Source organism: Canis lupus, chromosome 26, assembly GCF_003254725.2.
Source record: "Canis lupus dingo isolate Sandy chromosome 26, ASM325472v2, whole genome shotgun sequence".
Taxonomy (NCBI): Eukaryota; Metazoa; Chordata; class Mammalia; order Carnivora; family Canidae; genus Canis; species Canis lupus.
In genome coordinates, this window is record NC_064268.1 from 8,586,966 (window position 1) to 8,609,732 (window position 22,767).

At 41.3% G+C, this 22,767-nt stretch overlaps 1 protein-coding gene across 4 annotated transcripts; it reads right to left on the bottom strand.

The window, feature by feature from the left end:
* Nucleotides 1-10,849: 10,849 nt before the first annotated feature.
* Nucleotides 10,850-21,948, bottom strand: ARPC3 (actin related protein 2/3 complex subunit 3). Of its 4 annotated transcripts, none has more exons than XM_025473900.3 (7): nt 21,563-21,713; nt 18,037-18,136; nt 15,613-15,689; nt 13,256-13,324; nt 12,279-12,405; nt 11,641-11,735; nt 10,850-11,155 (listed from the first exon to the last, which is right to left on the bottom strand). In XM_025473900.3, exons 1-7 carry the CDS (start codon nt 21,566-21,568, stop codon nt 11,093-11,095), a joined length of 537 nt encoding a protein of 178 aa, XP_025329685.1. In that variant the 5' UTR covers nt 21,569-21,713; the 3' UTR covers nt 10,850-11,092. The 4 variants fall into 4 exon arrangements, with proteins under 4 accessions (XP_025329685.1, XP_025329684.1, XP_025329686.1 ...); XM_025473899.3 differs by having other exon boundaries at nt 15,613-15,731; nt 21,532-21,674; XM_025473901.3 differs by having other exon boundaries at nt 21,532-21,673.
* Between the last annotated feature and the right edge of the window lie 819 nt (nt 21,949-22,767).

Sequence of the window (22,767 nt, forward strand, 5' to 3'; positions counted from 1 at the left end):
GCTGAATGATGTGGATACCACCATGGATACCATGGAATGTTGAATCAGATACATCAGAGGGACAATTTATAAATGTAAATATTCTGCTCCACTTAAGTTCATCTCTAAATGTTCAGCAGCCTCCTAAGAATGAAAATCTTTCCCAGCTGCATTAGACATTTTTCTTAGATCTGTCTTTTGTACAAGGCGAAAAACACAACACTTGTAAATTGCTCTAAGGGAAACATTACTTAACATCCCTTAAGTGTCTCCTGGCAGTGACAGCCTTCTTTTCAAGTGGAAAAGTAACTTCAGGTCAAAGAATTTGGAGGGAACACATAGGGCCATCTTTCCAAATGATTTTCCCCCTTTTCAGTAAAAGTGGCTAGTAAGGGGGTATTCTGGGGCTCTAAAGTGTCCATTTTATGAAATTTCATAAATAAAATGGTCAGATAAGTAAGGCTAGAACAAACTCATTCAAACACAAATGCAAACTCAAGAGGGCTTGCCCCAGTCAGCGTTCAACTGCCATAAAATAAAGTTTTCTGTGGATTTTAATACTATTAACAACCCCCTCCAAGAAATTCCTCCCTATGACTCCTATGCTTTACTGATCAACCTTTCATTCTAACTTTAGACTGATTCTTTGCTGATTCCTTCTGTCTTCCTGATTCATGAAGATCCCTCTGATTTGTCTCAGGGATCAGACTCTATTTCCCAGTTCCACTAGATGTCTTTATTTCTATAACTAATCTTTCACATACATTTGTATTTCCTGCTGGATTTCACCCAGGCCATCGGATGCCCCCTCAAATTCAGTGTGCTCAGAATTATTTTTTTTTAAGATTTTATTTATTTATTCATTAGAGACACACTGAGAGAGAGAGAGAGAGAGAGAGAGAGAGAGAGAGGCAGAGATACAGGCAGAGGGAAAAGCAGGCTCCATGCAGGGAGCTCGACGTGGGACCTGATCCCGGATCCCCAGGATCAGGCCCTGGGCTGAAGGCGGTGCTAAACCGCTGAGCCACCCGGGTTGCCCCAGTGTGCTCAGAATTAAACTCATCTCCCACTTCCTTCCCAAGGACTCCAAGCCCAAGTTCTTGGGACAATCCCAGTTTATGTCTGCTGTCCCAAGAGAATTAACCATAGCATGCTCTTTTACACTCAAGAGTTTGGATAACAAATTATATCATCACCCAACCAATTTTCATGAAAGGCACTGCTATTTTTCAAGTCAGCTAGACTCAAAACTTCAACCTAACCTTTAGCTGCCAAGTCCAATGTATTAAAATCCTTTTAGAGGGCAGCCTGGGTGGCTCAGCGGTTTAGCGCCGCCTGCAGCCCTGGGCATGATCCTGGAGACCTAGGATTGAGTCCCACGTCGGGCTTCCTGCATGGAGCCTGCTTCTCCCTCTGCCTGTGTCTCTGCCTCTCTCTGTGTGTCTCTCATGAATGAATAAATAAAAATCTTTTTAAAAAATCCTTTTAGAATGTCCCTCAAATCTCCCCTTATTCTTACATTCCCAGTAACACCCACTAAGCCCTTACCTCAGGACTACTAATAAAGCTTCTTACTCTCTGGTATATACCTCTCCCATCTCCCTACCTTCCAATCCATCTGGTATAACATAACTAACTCAATCTTTTTGTTTTGTTTTTTCAAAGATTTTATTTATTCATGAAAGACACAGAGGGAGAGAGAAAGAGGCAGAGACACAGGCAGAGGGAGAAGCAGGGCTCCACGGAGGAAACCTGATGTGGGACTCGATCCCGGGACTCCAGGATCATGTCCTGAGCCAAAGGCAGACGCTCAACCGCTGAGCCACCCAGGTGTCCCTTATAACTAACTCAGTCTTATAAAAATCCTGATTTTATCTTCTCCTAACTCTGCTTGAAAATTTAAATGTAATAATTCAATGAATATTTCCTAGGTATTTGCTATGTGAGAAGCAGTCTTGGCCCTCGAAAACCTTCATTCATTTAATATATATTGAGTGCCTACTGTATGCACCTCACCTCTGTAGGCATTGGAGTGCAGTGATGATAGGCATGGCCCATGGCCCATTCAATAGCAATACAAGACACACAGATAATGGCTTAGAGAGAACTCTTAAGGGGACATGTAATGAAATTGCAAATGAGTAATTTTTTTGAGCACCCTGAGGTACAGGAAATTGAACAGATACCTACACCCTGATGTTCATTATTAATAATGGTCTAAAGGTAGAGACAATCTACCAACAGATGGATAAACACAATGTGGTCCATCCATACAATGGTCAGCCAAAAAAAGGGATTGAGTTCTGATACATATTACAATATAGATGAATCTCTAAATCATCAAGCTACGTAAAACAAGCCAGTCACAAAAGAACAAATATTGTATGATTCCTCTTGTATGAAATACCTAGAATAAGCAAATCCAGAGACAGAAAGAAGATTAGAGGTTACCAGGGGTTACGAGGAAGGGGAATGGGGAGCTATTGTTTAATGGGTACAGTTTCTGTTTGAGGTGATGAGAAAGTTTTGGAAATAGCGGTGACAGTTGCACATTATTAGTGTAATTGATGCCACCAAATTACACACTTAAAATGGCTGAAATAGAAGATTTTTATGTTATATATAAAAATTAATGTGATATGCTAAAAACTATTGAATTGGATGCGTTAAGTGGGTGAGTTATATAAAATTTAAATTATATTTCTTTTTTTTTAAATTTTTTTATTTTTTTATTTTTTTAAAATTTTTTATTTATTTATGATAGTCACAGAGAGAGAGAGAGGCAGAGGGAGAAGCAGGCTCCATGCACCGGGAGCCCGACGTGGGATTCGATCCCCGGTCTCCAGGATCACGCCCTGGGCCAAAGGCAGGCGCCAAACCGCTGCACCACCCAGGGATCCCTTAAATTATATTTCAATAAAACTTTTTAATTTTATTTTTAAAAAGATTTTATTTATTTATTCATGAGAGACACAGAGAGAGAGAGAGGCAGAGAGAAAAGCAGGCTCCATGCAGGGAGCCCAATGTGGGACTTGATTCTGGGCGTACGGGATCATGATCTGAGCCAAAGGCAGATGCTTGACCGCTGAGCCACTCCGGCATCACACAATAAAACTTTTTTAAAAAGCACCTTAGGGGCATCTGGCTGGGGAGGTCAATTAATTGTTTGGCTCTTGGTTTCCTCTCTGGTCGTGATTTTGGGGCATAAGTCCAGCCCTGTGTCAGGCTCCAGGCTTGGGGCTCTCCACTGAGGGCCCAGTCAGCTTTGGACCCTCTTCCCCTCTCCCTTTGTTCCACCCCACCCCCAACCTTGCTCACTCTCTCTCTCTCAAATCAATCAATCAATCAATCAATCAATCTTTTTTTTTTTTTTTTTTTTAACAAAGAACCTGAGAGGCACTGAGAGTTGAAAAAAATATCAACCTTCTCCCTGGGGAAAAAAAAAAGCACTTGAGAGCCAAGTGCAGAAACTGTGGAATGATTTGGAAAGAAAACAAGAGCAGGAGAAGTGATTGTTGCTCAGGCAAATGGTTCTCATTGTGGTAGATAAAAGCAAATGGTGTCCTGGTGTGGAGAATCTATCGGGTTGTCTTGCTAATAGGATAAAGTTTATTTATTTATTTTTTAAAATATTTTATTTATTTATTCATGAGAGACACAGAAAGAGAGGCAGAGACACAGGCAGAGGGAGAAGCAGGCTCCATGCAAGGAGCCCGACATGGGACTTGATCCTTGGTCTCCAGGATCGCACCCTGGGCTGAAGGCGGCACTAAACTGCTGAGCCACCCAGGCTGCCCGCTAATAGGATAAAGTTTAAAGGTATGAGCTTGACCCTGGCCCTCAAAAATGTGAGACATACATCCTGCTAAGACAGCTGCTTCTCTATATTCTTCTCCCTAAGGTTTCCTTCACGGCAGGCTTGGTCATGCCGTGTAGCTGGCTCAGTATACCTTTTTCTCATCAGGCCTGCCCAATGTAGCTCACTTGTTCTAAGGTCAGTGCAATGCCATTTACATGAAATCTTCTCCAACTGACCTTAGCAGTATCAGCCTGTCCTTTCTCTGAGCTTCTATTGTGTTAGGCAGTCATGCCGATCTCTGCATTTCTTGGTTCTATCTTGTTATACACATTTCTCATCAGATGGCTAAGATCTAGGAGAGGAGAGTTCATATTTACATTTCTTGTACATACTTTCAGTAGCTGGCACAGCAGAACAAACAGAGGAACAGAGCAATCTCCTGATCTTGTTGCCTGAATGCATTACTAAAAGTTGCAGTGTAGCAAAGTAACCATCTTATATATATTTTTTTAATTTTTTATTTATTTATGATAGTCACACACAGAGAGAGAGAGGGGCAGAGACATAGGCAGAGGGAGAAGCAGGCTCCATGCACCGGGAGCCCGATGTGGGATTCGATCCCGGGTCTCCAGGATCGCGCCCTGGGCCAAAGGCAGGCGCCAAACCGCTGCGCCACCCAGGGATCCCAGTAACCATCTTATAATGGCAAAGAGGGGCAGCCCTGGGTTCAAAAAGACTCAAGTTTGGGCAGCCCCAGTGGCGCAGCGGTTTAGCGCTGCCTGCAGCCCCAGGTGTGATACTGGAGACCCAGGATCGAGTCCCACATCGGGCTCCCTGCATGGAGTCTGCTTCTCCCTCTGCCTGTGTCTCTTCCTCTCTCTGTGTGTCTCTCATGAATAAATAAATAAAAAATCTTAAAAAAAAAAAAAAGACTCAAGTTTAATTGCCATTTCTGTCAATTTCCAGGTGTGTGGGTTTGGTCAAGTTACTTAATTTCTGTACACTTCAGTTTCTTCATCTGGAACAGAGGAGAGTACTTGTATCTGCTGCAGCATTTCTTGCAAGGGTTAAAAAGGATTTTAAAATGTAAAGTGTTTAGTGCATTGTCAGATTACCTGTAAATTGGAGCTGCAGTGTAAAAGCAAAGAGGAAAATCATGACTAATGATTTATCTCAAAATCAACACAGAACAGATGTAACCCTAAAATTACACTCTCCTAATGGAATGCTTTTCCAATTTCCTATAAACAAAATGAAGGGAGAAACAAACCAAATGGCTTTTGGTATAATAGTATTACATCCCTTTCTAGACACAGCTCTGAACTCATTAAAGTCTTCAGTACTAATAATTTTGGAGAAAAGGAAAATGGGAAATAATTCTCATAAATCTTGTTCAAGTATTTCCATTTAATATTTCTACACATATGACAGTAATTAGTGGCATATTAAAACGATAAATGTAAACAGGATGCTTAAGTAAAGACAAGGTTACTGTTGTCCTTAGCCTATTTTTGGCTAACGTTAACTAATGTTAATTTTTTCTAATATTTGATTTTTTTAATCAATCTGTTTTTAAAAAGTAGTCCCTTCTCTGCCCCCCGTTTTTTTTTTCTGCCCCCCGTTATTTAGGTAACACATAATGTGGCTGATTTGTATGTATGTATGATGTGGAAGGGATAAGTCTTTGTAATTTTGCATCTGCCCAAGATAATCACTGTTAATGGTTTGGTTGTATGTACTCTCATAGTTTTTCCTGGAGTACGTACAATTAAATCAATAAGGATGGAATCACATTATAATACTGTCCCCCCGCCCCCTTTTTTTTACTCAATGAAGTATACTAAGATATCTTCTTATGACAGGATAGATAGAATCCTATTTAAAAATTTTTTAAACTTTATTTATTTTTAAATATTTTATTTATTTATTTATTCATGAGAGAGAGAGAGACAGAGACAGAGACACAGGCAGAGGGAGAAGCAGGCTCCATGCAGGGAGCCCGAGGTGGGACTTGATCCCGGATTTCCAGGATCAGGCCCTGGACTGAAGGCGTCACTAAACTGCTGAGCCACCCGGGTGCCCTTAACTTTATTAACTTTTTAAAATTAATTTTAAAGAGATTTTATTTATCTATGAGAGACAGAGAGAGAGAGAGAGCATGAGCAGGGGGACTGAGTAGCAGGGGAAGAGGGAAAGGCATGCTCCAGCTGAGCAGGAAGCTGAATGTGGGGTTCAATCCTAGGATCCTGGAACCATGACCGGAGTTGAAAACAGAGGCTTAACCAACTGAGCCACCCAGGTGCCCCCTTTATTATTTTTAATGGCTGCATATTTCATTTTACGGAGGTACCATAATTTATACAATTCTCTATTTAAAAAAAAAATTCTTATTTATTTATGATAGTCACACAGAGAGAGAGAGAGAGAGAGAGAGAGGCAGAGACAGAAGCAGGCTCCATGCACCGGGAGCCCGATGTGGGATTCAATCCCGGGTCTCCAGGATCGCACCCTGGGCCAAAGGCAGGCACTACACCGCTGCACCGCTGCACCACCCAGGGATCCCTACAATTCTCTATTAAAAGATGACTCCAGGTGTGTGTTTGCCTGTGTGGTTCAGCATTCAACAATGCTTGGAGTTGAGTTGCTGGATCAAAAAGAAGGAAGATTTAAAACTCTGATACAATTTTAAAAAGAAAAAGTTATAATTATCACAAAATTGCCTTCCCTAAAGAGCCATCCATACCTGGTAACAATCTTCTTTTAATGCTGGCATTACATTTTGATGAAAGCTGTATTTTAAAATCCACTAGGCTATACTTCATGTGTAATTTGTTCTGGATTCGTTGTAGACTGCTCTCTTAGGTGCATTAAAAAAACAAACAAACAAACAAACAAACAAACAAAACAACACACAACCAACTCCTGCTATAAAATAACACCTATAGAAAGGTTTTAGAAGCCAGGTTTTAGCTCTTATTGTGTGTGATCCTCCTGCTGATAATGGGACAGGCATCACAGTGATATTGGTTGCTATCACAAAAGTTCCAAAATTTTAAGAACCGCAAAAAACAACACTCCCTATCTGTTATAAACAAACCATGATATGAATAATATTGATATGAATCACTGTGGCTTTCTTTCTTTTGTTCTGACATGTGTCTGAGTTTGTAATAGAAGTTCCAACCAAAATGCCCAGATTCTGATTTAGGTAACAATTTTAATTATTAAATAAAAACACAACCCAATAAAAACAGTCTTTTGGCTTTAAGACTGTGCTTTCATGTATTTATGGAGTAGGTTTTTACATACCCATTCTCCTGGGTATGTGAAATTGGTACTTAGTCCATAACTCAGATCTTTAATGAACAAGATGGCTCAAGCACATTTAACTCATATATTATAATTATAGAATAACCCATAAAACCAAAATGGAAATAGTTGACCCTTGAACAATGTGGCGGTTAGGGCATTGACCCCTCCCACCTAAGTTGGAAATCTGTGTGTAACTTGATTTCCAAGAAACTTAACTACCAATAGCCTGTTGACTGGAAGCCTTACCAATACCACAAATAGTCAAATAAGATGTATTTTGTCTATGTATTTTATACTATATATAGTATAATATATTTATTATTATATTATTATAATTTATTAATATATATTTATTATATTTATATATAGTATATAATATATATTTTAAAATATATATAAAATATATGTATATATATTTTAAGATTTATTTACTTATTCATGAGAGAGACAGAGAGATAGGCAGAGGGAGAAGCAGGCTCACTGTGGGAAGCCTTATGCAGGGCTCAATCCCAGGACTTCGGGACCATGACCCAAGCCAAAGGCAGAGACTCTCAACCACTGAGCCACCCAGGCATCCCTATACTATATTCTTATAATAAAATAAGCTAGGGAAAATAAGATATTTTAAAGAAAATCTATAAAGAAAATAACATTTACAGTATTGTACTTGTAAAAATCTGCATATAAGTGGACCCAAGCAATTCAAACACATGTTTAGGGATCCCTGGGTGGCGCAGCGGTTTGGCGCCTGCCTTTGGCCCGGGGCGCGATCCTGGAGACCCGGGATCGAATCCCATGTTGGGCTCCCGGTGCATGGAGCCTGCTTCTCCCTCTGCCTATGTCTCTGCCTTTCTCTCTCTCTCTCTGTGTGACTATCATAAATAAATAAAAATTAAAAACAAACAAACAAACACATATTTAAGGGCCAACTCTAGTCAATCAAGTAACACCAAGCTTCAATTTTAATAATTTGAAAATTATTTCTGCTTCTATATAACCTTCCCTTTGTCTTCAGTATAGCATAACACAAATAATCAGGGTAGCAACATGCTCAGATAAAATTTTCCTTTTTTTTTTTTTTAGATTTTTATTTATTTATTCATGAGAGACACAGAGAGAGGTAGAGATATAGGCAGAGAGAGAGAAGCAGGCTCAGGAGTCTGATGCAGGACTCGATCCCAGGACCCCATCAATCACGACCTGAGCCAAAAGCAGATGCTCAACCACTGAGCCACCCAGGTGCCCCTAAAATTTTCCTCTTTCCAGACTCCCTTGTAACTAGATGCAAAGGAGACATAGTACAAGTCACTAGACAGAATTTCTGGGAAGGATATTTAAAGTGGCACTCAGCTAGTATGCCCTTTGGTCCTCATGCCCTCCCCATTTCTTTATGCCAAGTCCAGGAAGGCATCTAGAGTGCAGAGGTGCATCTAGGTTCAGAGGCATCTAAAGATGCTCTACATGTGGCATGTTAAGAAGTATTGAGCAAGAAAATTGGAGCCTGGGTCTCCAATGACATCTTTATTTATTTTTTATTTTTTTTAAAGATTTTATTTATTTATTCATGAGAGACACAGAAGGAGAGGCAGAGAGACACAGGCAGAGGGAGAAGCAGGCTCCATGCAGGAAGCCTGATGTGGGACTCGATCCCGGAACTCCAGGATCACGCCCTGAGCCGAAGGCTGGCACTTATCCACTGAGCCACCCAGGCGTCCCGATGGGCAAAGAATTTGAATAAACATTTCCCTGAAGAAATACAAATGGCCAATGAAAAGATGCTCAACATCATTAGTTATTAGGGAAGTGCAAATTGAAACATGAGATGCTACTTTGTGTCACCTGGATAGCTATAAGTAGCAACTGTTGGTGAGGACATGTAGAAATTAGAACCCTTATCACTTGGTGTTAGAAATGTAAAATGGTGCAGCTACTGTGGAAAAAGTTTGCCAGTTCTTCAGAAAGTTAAACACAGGGTTAATCATATGATTCAGCGATTCCACTGGTAGGTATATAACCAAGAGAAACGAAAATGTATGTCCACATTAAAATTTGTACAGGAATGTCCTTGGCAATATTGTTCATAACAGCCCAAAAGTGGAAACCACTCAGATGTCCTTAAACATCAGATGAATAAACAAAATGGGATACACACACACACACACACACACACACACACACTGGATATACAATAGAATATTATACAGCCATAAAAAGGAATGAGGTGGGGGCAGCTCGGGTGGCTCAGCGGTTTAGCACCACCTTCAGCCCAGGGCCTGATCCTGAAGACCCGGGGTCGAGTTCCAGGGCAGCCTCCCTGCATGGAGTGTGCCTTTCTCTCTCTCTCTGTGTCTCTCATTAATAAATAAAATCTTAAAAAAAAAAAAAAGGAATGAGGTTGATATAGACTAAAACATAGACGAATCTTGAAGACATTATGCTTAAGTAAAAGAAATCAGATATGAAAGGACAAATGTTTGATTCCACTTATATGAGGTGCTGTAATAGGCAAATTCAGAGATTGAAAGTAGATTAGAGATTACCAGGAGCTGAGGGTTACAGTCACCAGTGGTTTAATGGTTAGTGTTTTTGTTTGGGGTACTGAGAAAGTTTTGGAAATGCATAGTGGTGATGGTTGCACAGCATTTTGAATGTAATTAATACCAGTGAACTACATACCTACTTAAAAGTGGTTAAAATGGTGGTGTTATGTGTGTTTTACCACAATAACAGAAAAAGGAAAGAAATGGAGAACTATTAATGCAGTAACATGGATGAACCTTGAAAACATGATCCTCAGTGAAAGAAACCAGACGCAAAAGGCCACATGTTGGGACGTCTGGGTGGCTCAGTGGTTGAGTGTCTGCCTTGGCCTCAGGGCATGATCTCTGTTCTAGAGATGGAGTCCCACATTGGGCTCCTTGCATGGAGCCTGCTTCTCCCCATGCCTGTGTCTCTACCTCTCTCTTTCTGTGTCTGTCATGAATAAATAAAATCTTAAAAAACAAAAGTCATATGTTTATATGATCCCATTATGTGAAATGTCCAGAATAGGTAAATCCATAGAGAGGCAGAAAGTAGATCAGTGGTTGCTGGGGGCTGAGAGGGAAGGTGGGAGGGGGCAGGGCGGTGGCAAAGAGGAAAAAATGGGGGGAACTGCTATTGAATTGTACACTTTAGGGATGCCTGGGTGGCTCAGCGGTTGGGTGTCTGCCTTTGGCTCAGGGTGTGATCCTGGAATCCGGCATCGGGTCCTACATCGGGGTCCTTGCAGGGAGCCTGCTTCTCCCTCAGCCTGTGTCTCTGCCTTTCTCGTCTCTCATGAATAAATTAATTTAAAAAAATCTTAAAAAAAAAAAGAATTGTACACTTTATTATTTACTTAAGTAGGCTCCACACCCAGCATGGAGTCCAATGGCTTGAACCCATAACCCTGAGATCAAAACCTGAGTTGAGATCAAGAGTCAGGATACTTAACCAACTGAGCCACCCAGATGACCCTGAAATGTACACTTTATTTTTTATTTTTTTAAAAGATTTTATTTATTTATTCATGAGAGGGAGAGAGAGAGGGGCAGAGAGACACAGGCAGAGGGATAAGCAGGCTTCATGCAGGGAGCCCGATGCGGGACTCAATCCTGGGACTTCAGGATCATGCCCTGGGCCGAAAGCAGGCGCTAAACCACTGAGCCACCCAGGGATTCCCTCAAAATATTTTTAAGTGAATGTCAAAAATAAGTAATAAGGTTTTTTGACATGGAATGTTAGAAATTTCTTTATTATTACTTATTAAGCACCAGCTTAATACTGCAGAAAATTTCAAATCACCCTTCAACAACCCATTCTTCCTTCCCCCACCCAAATTCTTGATAAAGAGCTTTTCAAGTGAAGACACGGTCTCTTTTTTCTTCTGTATAAAACTTTATCAAATAAAGGCAAAGAACTGTGTACATCTTGCTGTAAAACGCTGCCCACGGCTGTGGAAAGTGTCTGCCTAGGCTCCTTTCACTGTCCAGGTCCTGAAAGACTCTTGTTCATGAACTGTCTCTTCACAAAGCAAGTCCACCACTAACAAGAGGGAATAAACAGAATGAACAGTGGTGGTCAAGTCACAATGCAAGTTCAAGGTAAGGTCAGAATATGAATTTACATAATAACAAAATTAATCTTGGCCTGTCATCTGCCTTCTTGAAAACACATGTAAAAAATGTTTTTCTGACTCACAAGTCAGTCAAAATTAAGATGACCAAAAAAACCCCCCAAAAACAAAAAAATGTGATACATTCAAGGTATCTCACACAAAAATCTGCCCTATGGGTTTACAACAGTGCCCTGACATAAGAACATACAACCAAAATATTTACTATATGCAATTCATTATGCAGTATAACTCACTGAATCCCTACCATGTACTAGGCAAATACTCAAAGTTAAGCAACACTGCAATGCAGAAACTAAAAGTCTTCTTGCCATGGGAAACCTAAGTTTGTTTAACAGTAGCTACATGACAAAAGGTTATTTATCAACTAAATAGGTAAAGAGGAGGATCTTACCTTGCTTGGCTTATCATTCTGAGGGTCAAAAACTTTCTCACAAAGTCTCAGTCCAGTCTCTTGTCTCAGCTGCTGTAAGTAGGCCCTCATCACCTCTAAAATAAGCAGGCAGAACAATAAAAAAAGTCCTGAGAATGCCCCACTAATGTGCTAGTCTGCACAATGACGTTGGCAATACATTTCTACATATTCTTTTTTTTAAAGATTTTATTTATTTACTCATGAGAGAGAGAGAGAGAGAGAGAGAGAGAGGCGCAGAGACGCAGGCAGAGGGAGAAACAAGCTCCTCGCAGGGAGCCCAACGTGGAACTCGATCCCAGGTCTCCAGGATCAGGCGCTGGGCTGAAGGCGGCGCTAAACCGCTGAGCCACCCAGGCTGCCCACATTTCTACATATTCAAACAAGATTAAGAAATAAAATGGCAGTCCAAATGGTTCTATAACTATCTTGGTTCAAAAGATTCTCTGCATGTTATACTTGTTCCCAAGAATCTTCTGTGAGAGTGACTGGTAAGATAATATCCATGCTAATGGTTCCACTCTCCACCTGTATACCAACCAAGACAAGGAGAGGAGGGGATAAAAAGTCAAATGGAGGAAATCTTATGTCATAGAGAGGGAGGTAGAAACCGTTCTTACCATCTTCCTGTTTGTTTGCAGGTTTGGCATAAATTGCATTAAGTGGAAAACCAGGCTCTCCAGGAATGGGGAAATTAGTGATTCCCAGTGTATACATTTCTTTTTCACCTTGGCTTTTGGAATTACACTAAAAAAAAATTATACATACACATGTATTTTACAGCGAAAAGGATAATAACATCCAATCTGTAATTTTTTTAGTCTAAGTAGCTATGTCTGGGATTACTTATGTTTTTGGGTGCCCTTCTGCGATCCAGAGACGTTTGAGGACTTTTCTCAGAATGTTAAATGAATAAAATAAAGTACACAAAACTACAATAGAAATCAATTATAGTCAAACACAATAATTACAGTATTAAAAAGCCAAATTTATGACACATTCATACATGTACTTCTTTATTAATGCACTAAATGACAAGATCCAGGCAATGGGCCCAATAACTAAAATTTGAAGTAGTACTGAGTGAAAATAAAATTTCAAGATATCTTCAACTCTAAATGTAACAAGAAAATGCTGTGACAATTACTGGAGAAAAAGTCACAGGACAGGTATGGCTAATACTATTGTGGGTTGTTGCCTACTTTAATAATTAAATGCTAAATCTCAGTCATAAATCAGTGAAAAGAAAGACATAATCTCTTTCCCACTCAAGTTCATGAACGCTTGAATTATATCCTTGGCTCAGAGATTCTTAATCTGAGGTTAAGAAAGATTTCTCTCTTGGGAAAATATATGGAAAGCCTTAAAACATCAGCCCCTTATCTTCTCATTCCTCAACTAAACTACAAGTTTAGAATTCACATTCAGATTTTCCTCTTAGGTCCATGCTCTAAGTGGGAGGAAGGCTCGTCTACTTGTCCTTAAAATCTCAATGAGTCCAGATAGCTAGGAGGGTGAATATGTATCAGTACTGTGTTTTTCTGATAGACCGTCATCCAAATTTAATTACCTTTTTTTTTTTTCCAAATTTAATTACCTTTTGGAGTTTCTTTAGACACTCAGAAATGTAGAGTGTTATATATATCAAGGTTCTATCGGCTTCATTCTGCAGGGGTGGGGGGGTAGGGTGGGGAGAGGAAGGAGAAACAAAAGTTAAAAATAGTCCCGATCAAAACATAACTATCACATGCAATAAATGAATTCAAGCTTTGTATTTTGAGCATCAACTGAAAACCATGCAAGTATAGTTCCTATAGTATCAATAGTTCCCGTTTTCCAAACTCAGTCTTCCCAACCCACCTTTCTGTCTGCTCTGGGGCAGGGAATATCACCTCCTGCCATCCTGAGCTGTGGGACTGCTCCCATTCACCTTGGCTGCCCTGCCTTTGGGTCTAGGGAGCTGTGCCAGCAGCCCCTCCCTCCATGTAGGAAGGAGAGTTTAACAGAGCTGCCTGGAAAACCTGAGGTGCACCATATGGTTGGCTAATTTTTAAAACCCTTTCACTTCAGGATCTCTGCCGAGAACAAAAACATCCCCCTCCTTTTTTTTAAGATTTTATTTATTTATTCATGAGATGCAGAGAGAGAGAGAGAGAGAGAGAGAGAGAGAGAGAGAGGCAGAGACACAGGCAGAAGGAGAAGCAGGCTCCATACAGGGAGCCTGATATAGGACTTGATCCTGGGTCTCCAGGATCATACCCTGGGCTGAAGGCGGTGCTAAACTGCTGAGCCACTCTGGTTGCCCAACAAAAGCATTCCTGACTTGAAAGGAAGAAGCAGATATTTCACGGGTGTCTTGTTCTTGAAGAGCTCCAAGAGCCCACCTCTTGATCTAATCAAAAGGAAAATGTGGGGATCCCTGGGTGGCGCAGCGGTTTGGCGCCTGCCTTTGGCCCAGGGCGCGATCCTGGAGACCAGGAATCGAATCCCACATCGGGCTCCCTGCATGGAGCCCGCTTCTCCCTCTGCCTGTGTCTCTGCCTCTCTCTCTCTCTCTCTCTGTGACTATCATGAATAAATAAATAAAATCTTTAAAAAAGAACACAAAAAAACAAAAGGAAAATGTGAAGATTGGATGTTAAGCAAAAGTGAGACTTTTGCTCAGGTGAAATTTTACACAGGTTTACAGTTAAAAAAAAAAATCAACCTACACCTGCCCCTATTTAAAAATAGAGCATATGATACTCAGGATAGAATGAAATGGGGCAGAATTACATTTATTTATGCCTTGACAAACATCATACTTAGACCATGCATCAAATACAGCAAACACTGTGAGTATTGTAGGATGTTTAGACTACAGTCTGTAGACCACGAGCCTGCAAACAAAGATTTCACATCCTGTTTGATTCCAAAAGGTCAAAGTCTGGCCAGGAAAGGAAATTCCATATTCTAGAATAGTATCAAGAAAAGTTGACATTCCTGTAACTTGCTCACATGAGGAACTCAATAAACTCAATAAAGTTCTTTCTCTCCTCTCCTTTTTTGCCACCTTCCTTCTACCCTCTTTTTGACCTCATTCCTCACACGAACTAAGAGCAGAAAGGAAGAAAGGATAGTTGAGGAACGATCAGGATCATTGAAGTTTCTTTATTTCTTCATCTCATGGCCAGAACACAGAAGTATATATAGAAATAACATAGCATGTAGGGTTTTTTCATTTTGAACTGGCACATGGTAGGTGCTTTATTAATGTTGAACAAATAAAAATGTCTAGATCTTGGGTTGGCAAACTTCCTCTATAAGAGATCAAATATTAAATATTTTAGGTTTTGTGGGCCAGTCTTTGTCACAACTATTCAATCCAGCTGCTGTGGCATGAAACCAGTCATAGACACTATGATAAAAAATGAATGTGGCTGTGTTCCAATAAAACTTTATTCATAAATGCTCTACATGCAGCTCCCCCTGATCATACTCTCTTAACAACAATAACAACAAAAAGAGGCAGTGGGCCAGATTTGGCTCTCAGGCTGTAGTTTGTTGACCCATGGTATAGACTTTGGAGGAAAAACGAGAAACTAATACTGAGTCTAATATTAGGCACTATTCTGGTTTTAAATTTTTTTAAATTTTATTTATTTTTTATTTGAGAGAGAGAGAGCACAGAGTATAAGTAGGGAGGGGAGGGAAAGGGGCAGAACGAGAGGGAAAAAGACTCTCTGCTCAGCCCAGAACCAGATGTGGGACTTGATCCCAGGAACCCAGGATCATGACCTGAGTCGATGGCAGATACTTTACCAACTGAGCCACTCAGGTGCCCCACTATTCTCATTTTTTAAAGTCATACAATCTCATTCAATTTTATTTATTCTTCAGAACAACCCTGACTACCAGGTAGCTTATTATCCACACCAGAAAACTAAATTAAATATTAAAAGCTCTGTACTTTACCTTAATCTCATAGTTTTTGAAGAAGACATTGGCCTTGAAGTAATAAATGGCTTCATCCACAATATCTGTATCTTTTGCTAAACAGGACCGAAGAGGGGGGTGGAGGCAGAGAACATGAGCTAAAATATAACAATAACACTTAAAAAAGCTAGAGAGTAAACTTCCCAGCTCCATGGTCAAAGGAGTTGAGTTCCATAAAATGAGGCCACTGAAATATAATGTCTTTAGAAACAATATCTAGAAAAATAAGGATATGGTTTATTCTGATAGCTTTATTGTTTTTATAAAAAAATATTCTCATTAGGAACAAATTAACCAGTACCAAAAAACATTTTATTGTCACTCTAAATCTCACTACCTAGAAATAACTACTATTATCATTTGGTGAACATCATTCCAGACATTGAGAGATGTCTCAATGTTCATTTATAAAAATGAACTTAGGCATAGACTAAACCTTGATAAGATGCTGTTTAAATAAAAAGTATTCAATCTAATTCTATTTGAATTTATATTCTATGGTTTCAGGCGGAAAAAAACCCTCAACTATCATTTAGGAACACACTGGGCTTACACATACATCTTTCTTTTTATGAAAACCGTGCTTAAAATATACTTGTACATGCTGTTCTAGGTGGCGAGAGACTGAGAAAAGCCAGAAATGCTGTTGTGACAAAGACAGATCTCATTATACAATTTCTTTGGCAGGTTTTTGTTTTCCTTTTCTTATTTTAAAAAGGTCAAAATCCCAGGGTCTTGATATCCAGCAGCCGGTTGCAGCAATGCAGAGACAGTTTTTTGGTGGTCTTTTTTTTTTTTTTTTTCCAGAGTTATTTATATTGTCCAATGACTGCTCTCCCTCTCACACAGAAGAAATGCAAAGTAATCCTGGAGGTTTAGTACTCTGTGATTCAGCTGTCTTTAACCCTACTCATTCCCCTGCTAAAGAACGCAACAGAATTCTAACTCTAGACTCCTGTTCTTGCAATTTTCTTATGTGCAAAAAGGAAACTTCCTCAGAAGATTCCATATTGTTTATAAAACCAGCTAGTTCTTCTAAATGTAACAATGTGGGGGTGGGGGGTGAGGAACGGGGCGGGGGTGGGCTACAAGATTCAGAACCTAGAAGGGTGTTTGGCACAGAAAGGTGCTCAAAAGGTGTCTGATGAATGTAAAGAAATGAATTTGATTAATGCTAACAGTTATTTTGCTCACAGCATAGGCCTGTACTCTTTCATAATTCCAGTTCAGTTCCAATCCTGTCCACTGGGAAAGAATAACAGGTCATTCTCTGTCTACAGAAACCATGTCCATCTGGTTTCTTGGGGTCCTGCTCTCCCTCAAGGGCCCACGAGTTGTTGCGAAGGTGGTAATTAGATACACTCCATCTCTAGTCAACTGCATCTTCTGATATGCTACATGGTATTTTGTAAAGATCTGAAAAGAGTTCTTCTCAAGGAATCTGGGCCAACATGGATTTTTTTATTCTTTCTTTGCACTGTAATTCTTTTACATTATTTTTCTTCTTTTAAATCTTTTTTTTTTTTCCCATCTGTTCCTTTTTCTTCATCTCAGAATCAAGTAAAAACTGTGGTAACTCACCAAGTTTATTTAGTTTACTGAGCTTTCAACTGGTGTTGAAAATAAACTTAAGGAGAGGTCACGTCAAATAGTCTGGCAGAGGAATGAAGATGGGGTCAGTGCAAATTGCAATGAAAACCTTAAAAACCTTGAATGGAACTCAGTGCAGATGCTTTCTGGATGCAAGGAAGCCATGTCTGCTATAATATAAATTACACTGTTGGTAGAACATCTCAGAATGTATCCAAAGAGTCTAAAAAGAAGGAGGCTTTCTGAACAGTAAGGAAATGTTTCAAAAAAAAGGGGAAGTACTAAAAAAAGAAAAGATATAAAATTCAGAAAAGCAAGAGAAACAATGTGTAATTTTACATAAGACACTTACAACTTAAGATCCAGGTACTGCTGAAAATGAAGATCCTGAAGAATGAATAAAGGAAGTAGATACAGACAGGGGAAGGAGTTAAAATGTCTTCTTTGTTTTCCTCAGCCTTACAACAGAAAAAGGATGGGGACATGGTATCCTACAGAAGTAGTAGCATTAGATCACTTTGTAAGTACTGACAGTGATGACAGAATAATGTCAAAAATAAGTAATATTTCCTCATCCCTCTCAACAAAATATTCAGAAGAACTCAGCAGCATTAATACACTTTCTTACTAGATGCAATGTATACTCCTGATCTTGAAAGGTCTAGAATGCAATATCCACCAAACAAATAGAATATCCAAGAGCAGTCTGAGACAGAGGACTGAGCTAAGAATTTGCCTGATTTGTTAATGTCAGAGAGTTGCTAGATGTTTTCTACTAAAATCTGAGAACAATAGAAAGAAGTTTTGACTTACTCTCTCTAGGGGCGGGTCCTTTGAATTGACTTCTGATAGGCAACAATGCCATGTTTCCAATGAGTTTGGTGTCAGGGTCCATGAGAGAAGAGTGGTAAGCCTGTAGTGGCAAGCCAGGTAAGAATATGGAGACAGAAAGAGAGCAAACATCAGCAGGGCACACAAGAAACATTTCTCTAAAGGGAAAAAGAAGAACCCACCCAAGACTAACCAGGAGGAGGATCAAAGGTTGGTAGCAGCAATACGCTAGAGCTGGCTTTTACTGGCTCAAGAAAACTGAATGTTAAATTTTGAGCAATTATTTTTAAAATATTTTAATTATTTATTCATGAAAGACAGAGAGAGAAAGAGAGAGAGGCAGAGACACAGGCAGAGGGAGAAGCAGGCTCCATGCAGGGAGCCTGATGTGGGACTCGATCCTGGGACTCCAGGATCACGCCCTGGGCTGAAGGCAGGTGCTAAACCGCTGGGCCACCCAGGGATTCCCAATTTTGAGCAATTAAAAAAATTATTTAAATAATCTGCACCCCACATGGGGCTCGAACTCACAACCCGGAGATCAAAAGTTGCATGCTCTTGGGATGCTTGGGTGGCTCAGAGGTTGGGCATCTGCCTTTGGCTTGGGTAGGGATCCCGGAGTTCCGGGATCAAGTCCTGCATCTGGCTCCCTGTGGGGAGCCTGCTTCTCCCTCTGCCTGTGTCTCTGCCTCTCTCTCATGAATAAATGAATAAATCTTTATATTTTTTTTAAAAAAAGAGTTGCATGCTCTTCCCACTGAGCCAGCCAGAAGCATCTATGTTTTGAGGAATTTTGAAAAATATTGAGGCAAGCTGGTTATTAAAAACAGCCGTTAATGGGATGCCTGGATGGCTCAGCAGTTGAGTGTCTGCCTTCGGCTCAGAGTGTGATCCCTGGTCCAGGGATTGAGTCCCACATCGGGCTCCCTGCATGGAGCCTGCTTCTCCCTCTGCCTGTGTCTCTGCCTCTCTCTCTCTCTCTGTGTCTTTCATGAATAAAGAAAATCCTTAAAAAAAAAGCCATTATTAAAAATTAAATTATGTAAATTTGCATTTAAGTGCATTATATTGAAAACAAATGTGATAAATGCTGAAAATTCATTACTTCATATTTTTAAAAATTATTTTACTACTGTCTATGATCTTAAGGTTATATATAACTTTTGTATCTTTGTGGCAGAAATGCTATATAATGGTGTGCTACTGTGCATCTTCCAATCCCATATTCGGTGATATCACATTGGTAACTGGTGGGAGTATTTATGCTATGGAAATAGGCAGACACTATATAAATCAGGGGTACATCACCCCACCAGCTCTTGTTAAACCAGAACCCAAACACTGGCTTTTCAGTTCTGCCACTTCCTGGCTATGTGTTTGACCAAGACATCACTTCTCTTCACCTGTTTCCAAATTCATAAAAAGAAGAGTTATCTACTGCCCTCAGTGAGTTAAAGGAGCAGGGAAAATCCCATTTATTTATTTATTTTTTATTTTTTAAAGAGTTTATTTATTCATGAGAGAGAGAGAGAGAGAGAGGGAGAGAGAGAGAGGCAGAGACACACAGGCAGAGGGAGAAGCAGGCTCCATGCAGGGAGCCCAATGCAGGACTCGATCCCAGACTCCAGGATCACGTCCCAGGCACCAGGCAGAAGGCAGGTGCCAAACTGCTGAGCCACCCAGGGATCCCCGATGTCTGGCTTTTAGTAACAGAAAAGCCCCATTCATATATTCATTCATTTACCAAACGATTATCAAGCACCTTCAATGTGCAAAGCATCATGAAAAAATGGTATGCAAGACCAGTATCTCTGCCCCTGAAGAACTTTCAGGCTAATGGAAGAGGCAGATATTAAATAAGTTATCGCAGGGAAATCCAGGAATGAGCACAGGACTTTAAAGTCCTAGCCTTAAGGAGCACCTGGGTGACTCAGTTGGTTAAGCATCTGCCTTCAGCTCAGATCACAATCTCAGGGTCCTGGGACCAAGGCCCATGTTGGGGTCTCTGCTTAGTTGGGAGCCTGCTTCTCTCTCTCCCTCTGCTCCTCACCCCTGCTCAGGGCTTACTCTCTCTCTTCTCAAATAAATAAAATAAATAACTTTATTAAATAAAATAAAATTAAAGTCATAGCTTGAAATATTGCAACCTTGGGTAAGTTATCATACTTCTCTGGGCCTCAATTTCCTTCTCTGCAATACGGGAACAATAAGCATGGACTTCACAGGGTTATTGTGAGGATAACATGGAGTAACTTACATGCAGTGTATAGTTCAGGGCCAGTCTGGCACACGTCAGGAATTGAATGGTACCAACAAGACTCATTAAGTATCTCTAACTATAGCTTGCTCCTCTTTGTCATCAGTAATCCTTTACCTAAAGCAGCCTCCACCCTCTCCTTCACTAGCTGTCTTGTTTGTTACCCATCTATTTCCTTCATTGCATTTGTCACTACCTAAAACTATCTTAGGGACAGCCAGGTGGCTCAGTCGGTTAAGCGACAGGCTCAGGTCATGATCCTAAGTTGGTGGGATAGAGCTTCTGGCTCCACACTAAGTTGCAGACTACTAGTCCCTCTCCCTCTGCTGCCACTTAACCCCCTCTCCCTGCTGGCACTCTCTCTCAAAAAAAAATCTGTAAAACTATCTTTTTCAATTTACATATACACGTTTGTGCTGTCTCCCCATTAGAATGTACACTCTTTGAGCCTAGGGATTTGTTGGCTTTATTCACTGCTGTAACAGTACTTGGCATGCAGCAGGTACTCAGTAATGTTTTTTGAGTGAGTTTATCACGTTATTGAACCTCCTTTACCTCATCTGCAAAATGGAGACCATGATGGTGGTGAATTCACTCCACCAGACTGGCTGTCAGAAATGAAGGACAACCAGACACTACTATCATCTTGCTCCTACTCTGATGCACACGAAAACAGAAGCATTTGGAAACCAGGAGCGGACCCTGCGTCTGCTCTGGCGGCCCTACACCCAGCAGCTAGGGGTGGCCGCCACTGCTGGGGAGACAGAGGAGTCCGGGAAGTGGGGTATGGCAGTGACAAGCAGCGGGAGGAACCCGCCCCCTGGGGCCAAGGAGGAAGTGGGCCTGTGGGGGGAAGAAAAAGCAGCCGGATCCTAGACTTGAAAAATGGAAAATAAAAAGCACAGCCCTTGTCTTCTCGGCTCCAGTGAATCTTTGGGGATTCTGCTGGAGTCGGGGGATACAGAAAGAAGGAGAGAAGGGGCAGCACTGCAGCGAAGAGGGCGAGAGGGGCCGAGCCAGCCTCCTCTCCACGCTCAGGGTCTTTGGCCCCAGGTGCTCCGGCCCCGTCCCCCTCGCCGACACCCCCGGGCAACCCCATCCTACAGCCACAGGCCCCTCTTCCTAGCTTCTCCCCTTCTCAGGCCCCGCTTCTTCTCTGCCCTCCTCCGCCCACTTCTCTCAGCTCACGCATGATTTCTCGCTGCTCTCCCAGTTCTCACCATCTCCCACACTGCGAATTGGCCTCCTTACCGGCATCTTGGCGGCGACCGGGTTTCTAGCCAGACGAGGCTGGGGATAGAGCTCGGCGCTTCCTGTCCGGCGGCCCGGGCGGGGTAGGCGGAAGTGAGCCGGAAGGAGAGGGGGAGGGGAGGACGCGGCACTTCCGGTCTCGCGGTCCCGCCGGAAGCTGCTGCGGCTGCGCAGGGACGAAGGGGCGCCAGAGGGCGCCCGAGCACTGAGTAGGGATTGTGAGTGCCGTGCATGGTAAAGTGTGCGCGAAATGGGGCTACATCTTGGGTTTCAGAATCCTCGGCATCCACCACTTCCTTGATTTTTCCTCAAATTTCATCTTTCTAGGAAAGCATTCTCTGGATCACATTATTTTAAATTCAGTCCTACCCCACTCCTCTGCGTCATCCTGATTTCCTTATGATTTTTTTTTTTTTAAGATTTTATTCATGAGAGGAGGACAGAGAGGCAGAGACACACACAGGCAGAGGGAGAAACAGGCTCCATGCAGGGAGCCCGATGTGGGACTCGATCCTGGGCCTCCAGGATCATGCCCTGAGCTGAAGGCAAGACACTAAACCGTTGAGCCACTGGGCTGCCCTGTTTTGTTTTTTTTTTTAACCTAATCTTAGAAAGCACTTCAAATGTTAGTTTGACTTTCCTTTCTTCTACGACAATAAAATTTCTAAAAATTATGCAGATCAGGGTGTTCTCACCCTTTCATACTCAGGGCCACAGACAAGAGTCCTGACACAGGACAGCACATTCCCATGATGCCCATTCAAGTTCTCTCCTGCTGGCCGTACCTCTCCACCGTACAATAGCTCACCTTGATGGACTAGGATGCAAATACTTGACTTATGCCCCTGGCCTAACCTCCCAGACACAAGTTACCACTGATAGCTGTGGTTCTTCACACATGGGGCATCTTTAGTTAAAATGGATCAAACGTGACACTGCAGGTGTACTCCTGCTACCTAGCCCAAGAATGATGAAAAATTTAACCTGTTTCCAGTTTTCTGTAAGGGTTTAATTTGTATCAGCTGGAAGATCCAGGCCCAAATAGCCAAGGAAGACTGGGCTGTAATGAGGATTAAATGAAAGAGATTATGTAAAATGTTTCTTAGCACAAGGTCTGGCAGAACTCAATAAATTAGATTCTGCTTTTCTTAACAGGGCCTAGCCCATCACAGATGGACTAGCCACTCCCCATTGCTTTCATACCC

Bases quoted from the DNA above. Each gene is read 5' to 3' on its own strand.
- ARPC3 (XM_025473899.3), bottom strand. The intron at 13,325-15,612 runs GTAAAGTACAGA...CCACCCCTGCAG, and splicing joins TCAAAAACTATGAGATTAAG to AATGAAGCCGATAGAACCTT. The intron at 12,406-13,255 runs GTAATTAAATTT...ATTTTTTTTTAG, and splicing joins GTCTAAAGAAACTCCAAAAG to TGTAATTCCAAAAGCCAAGG.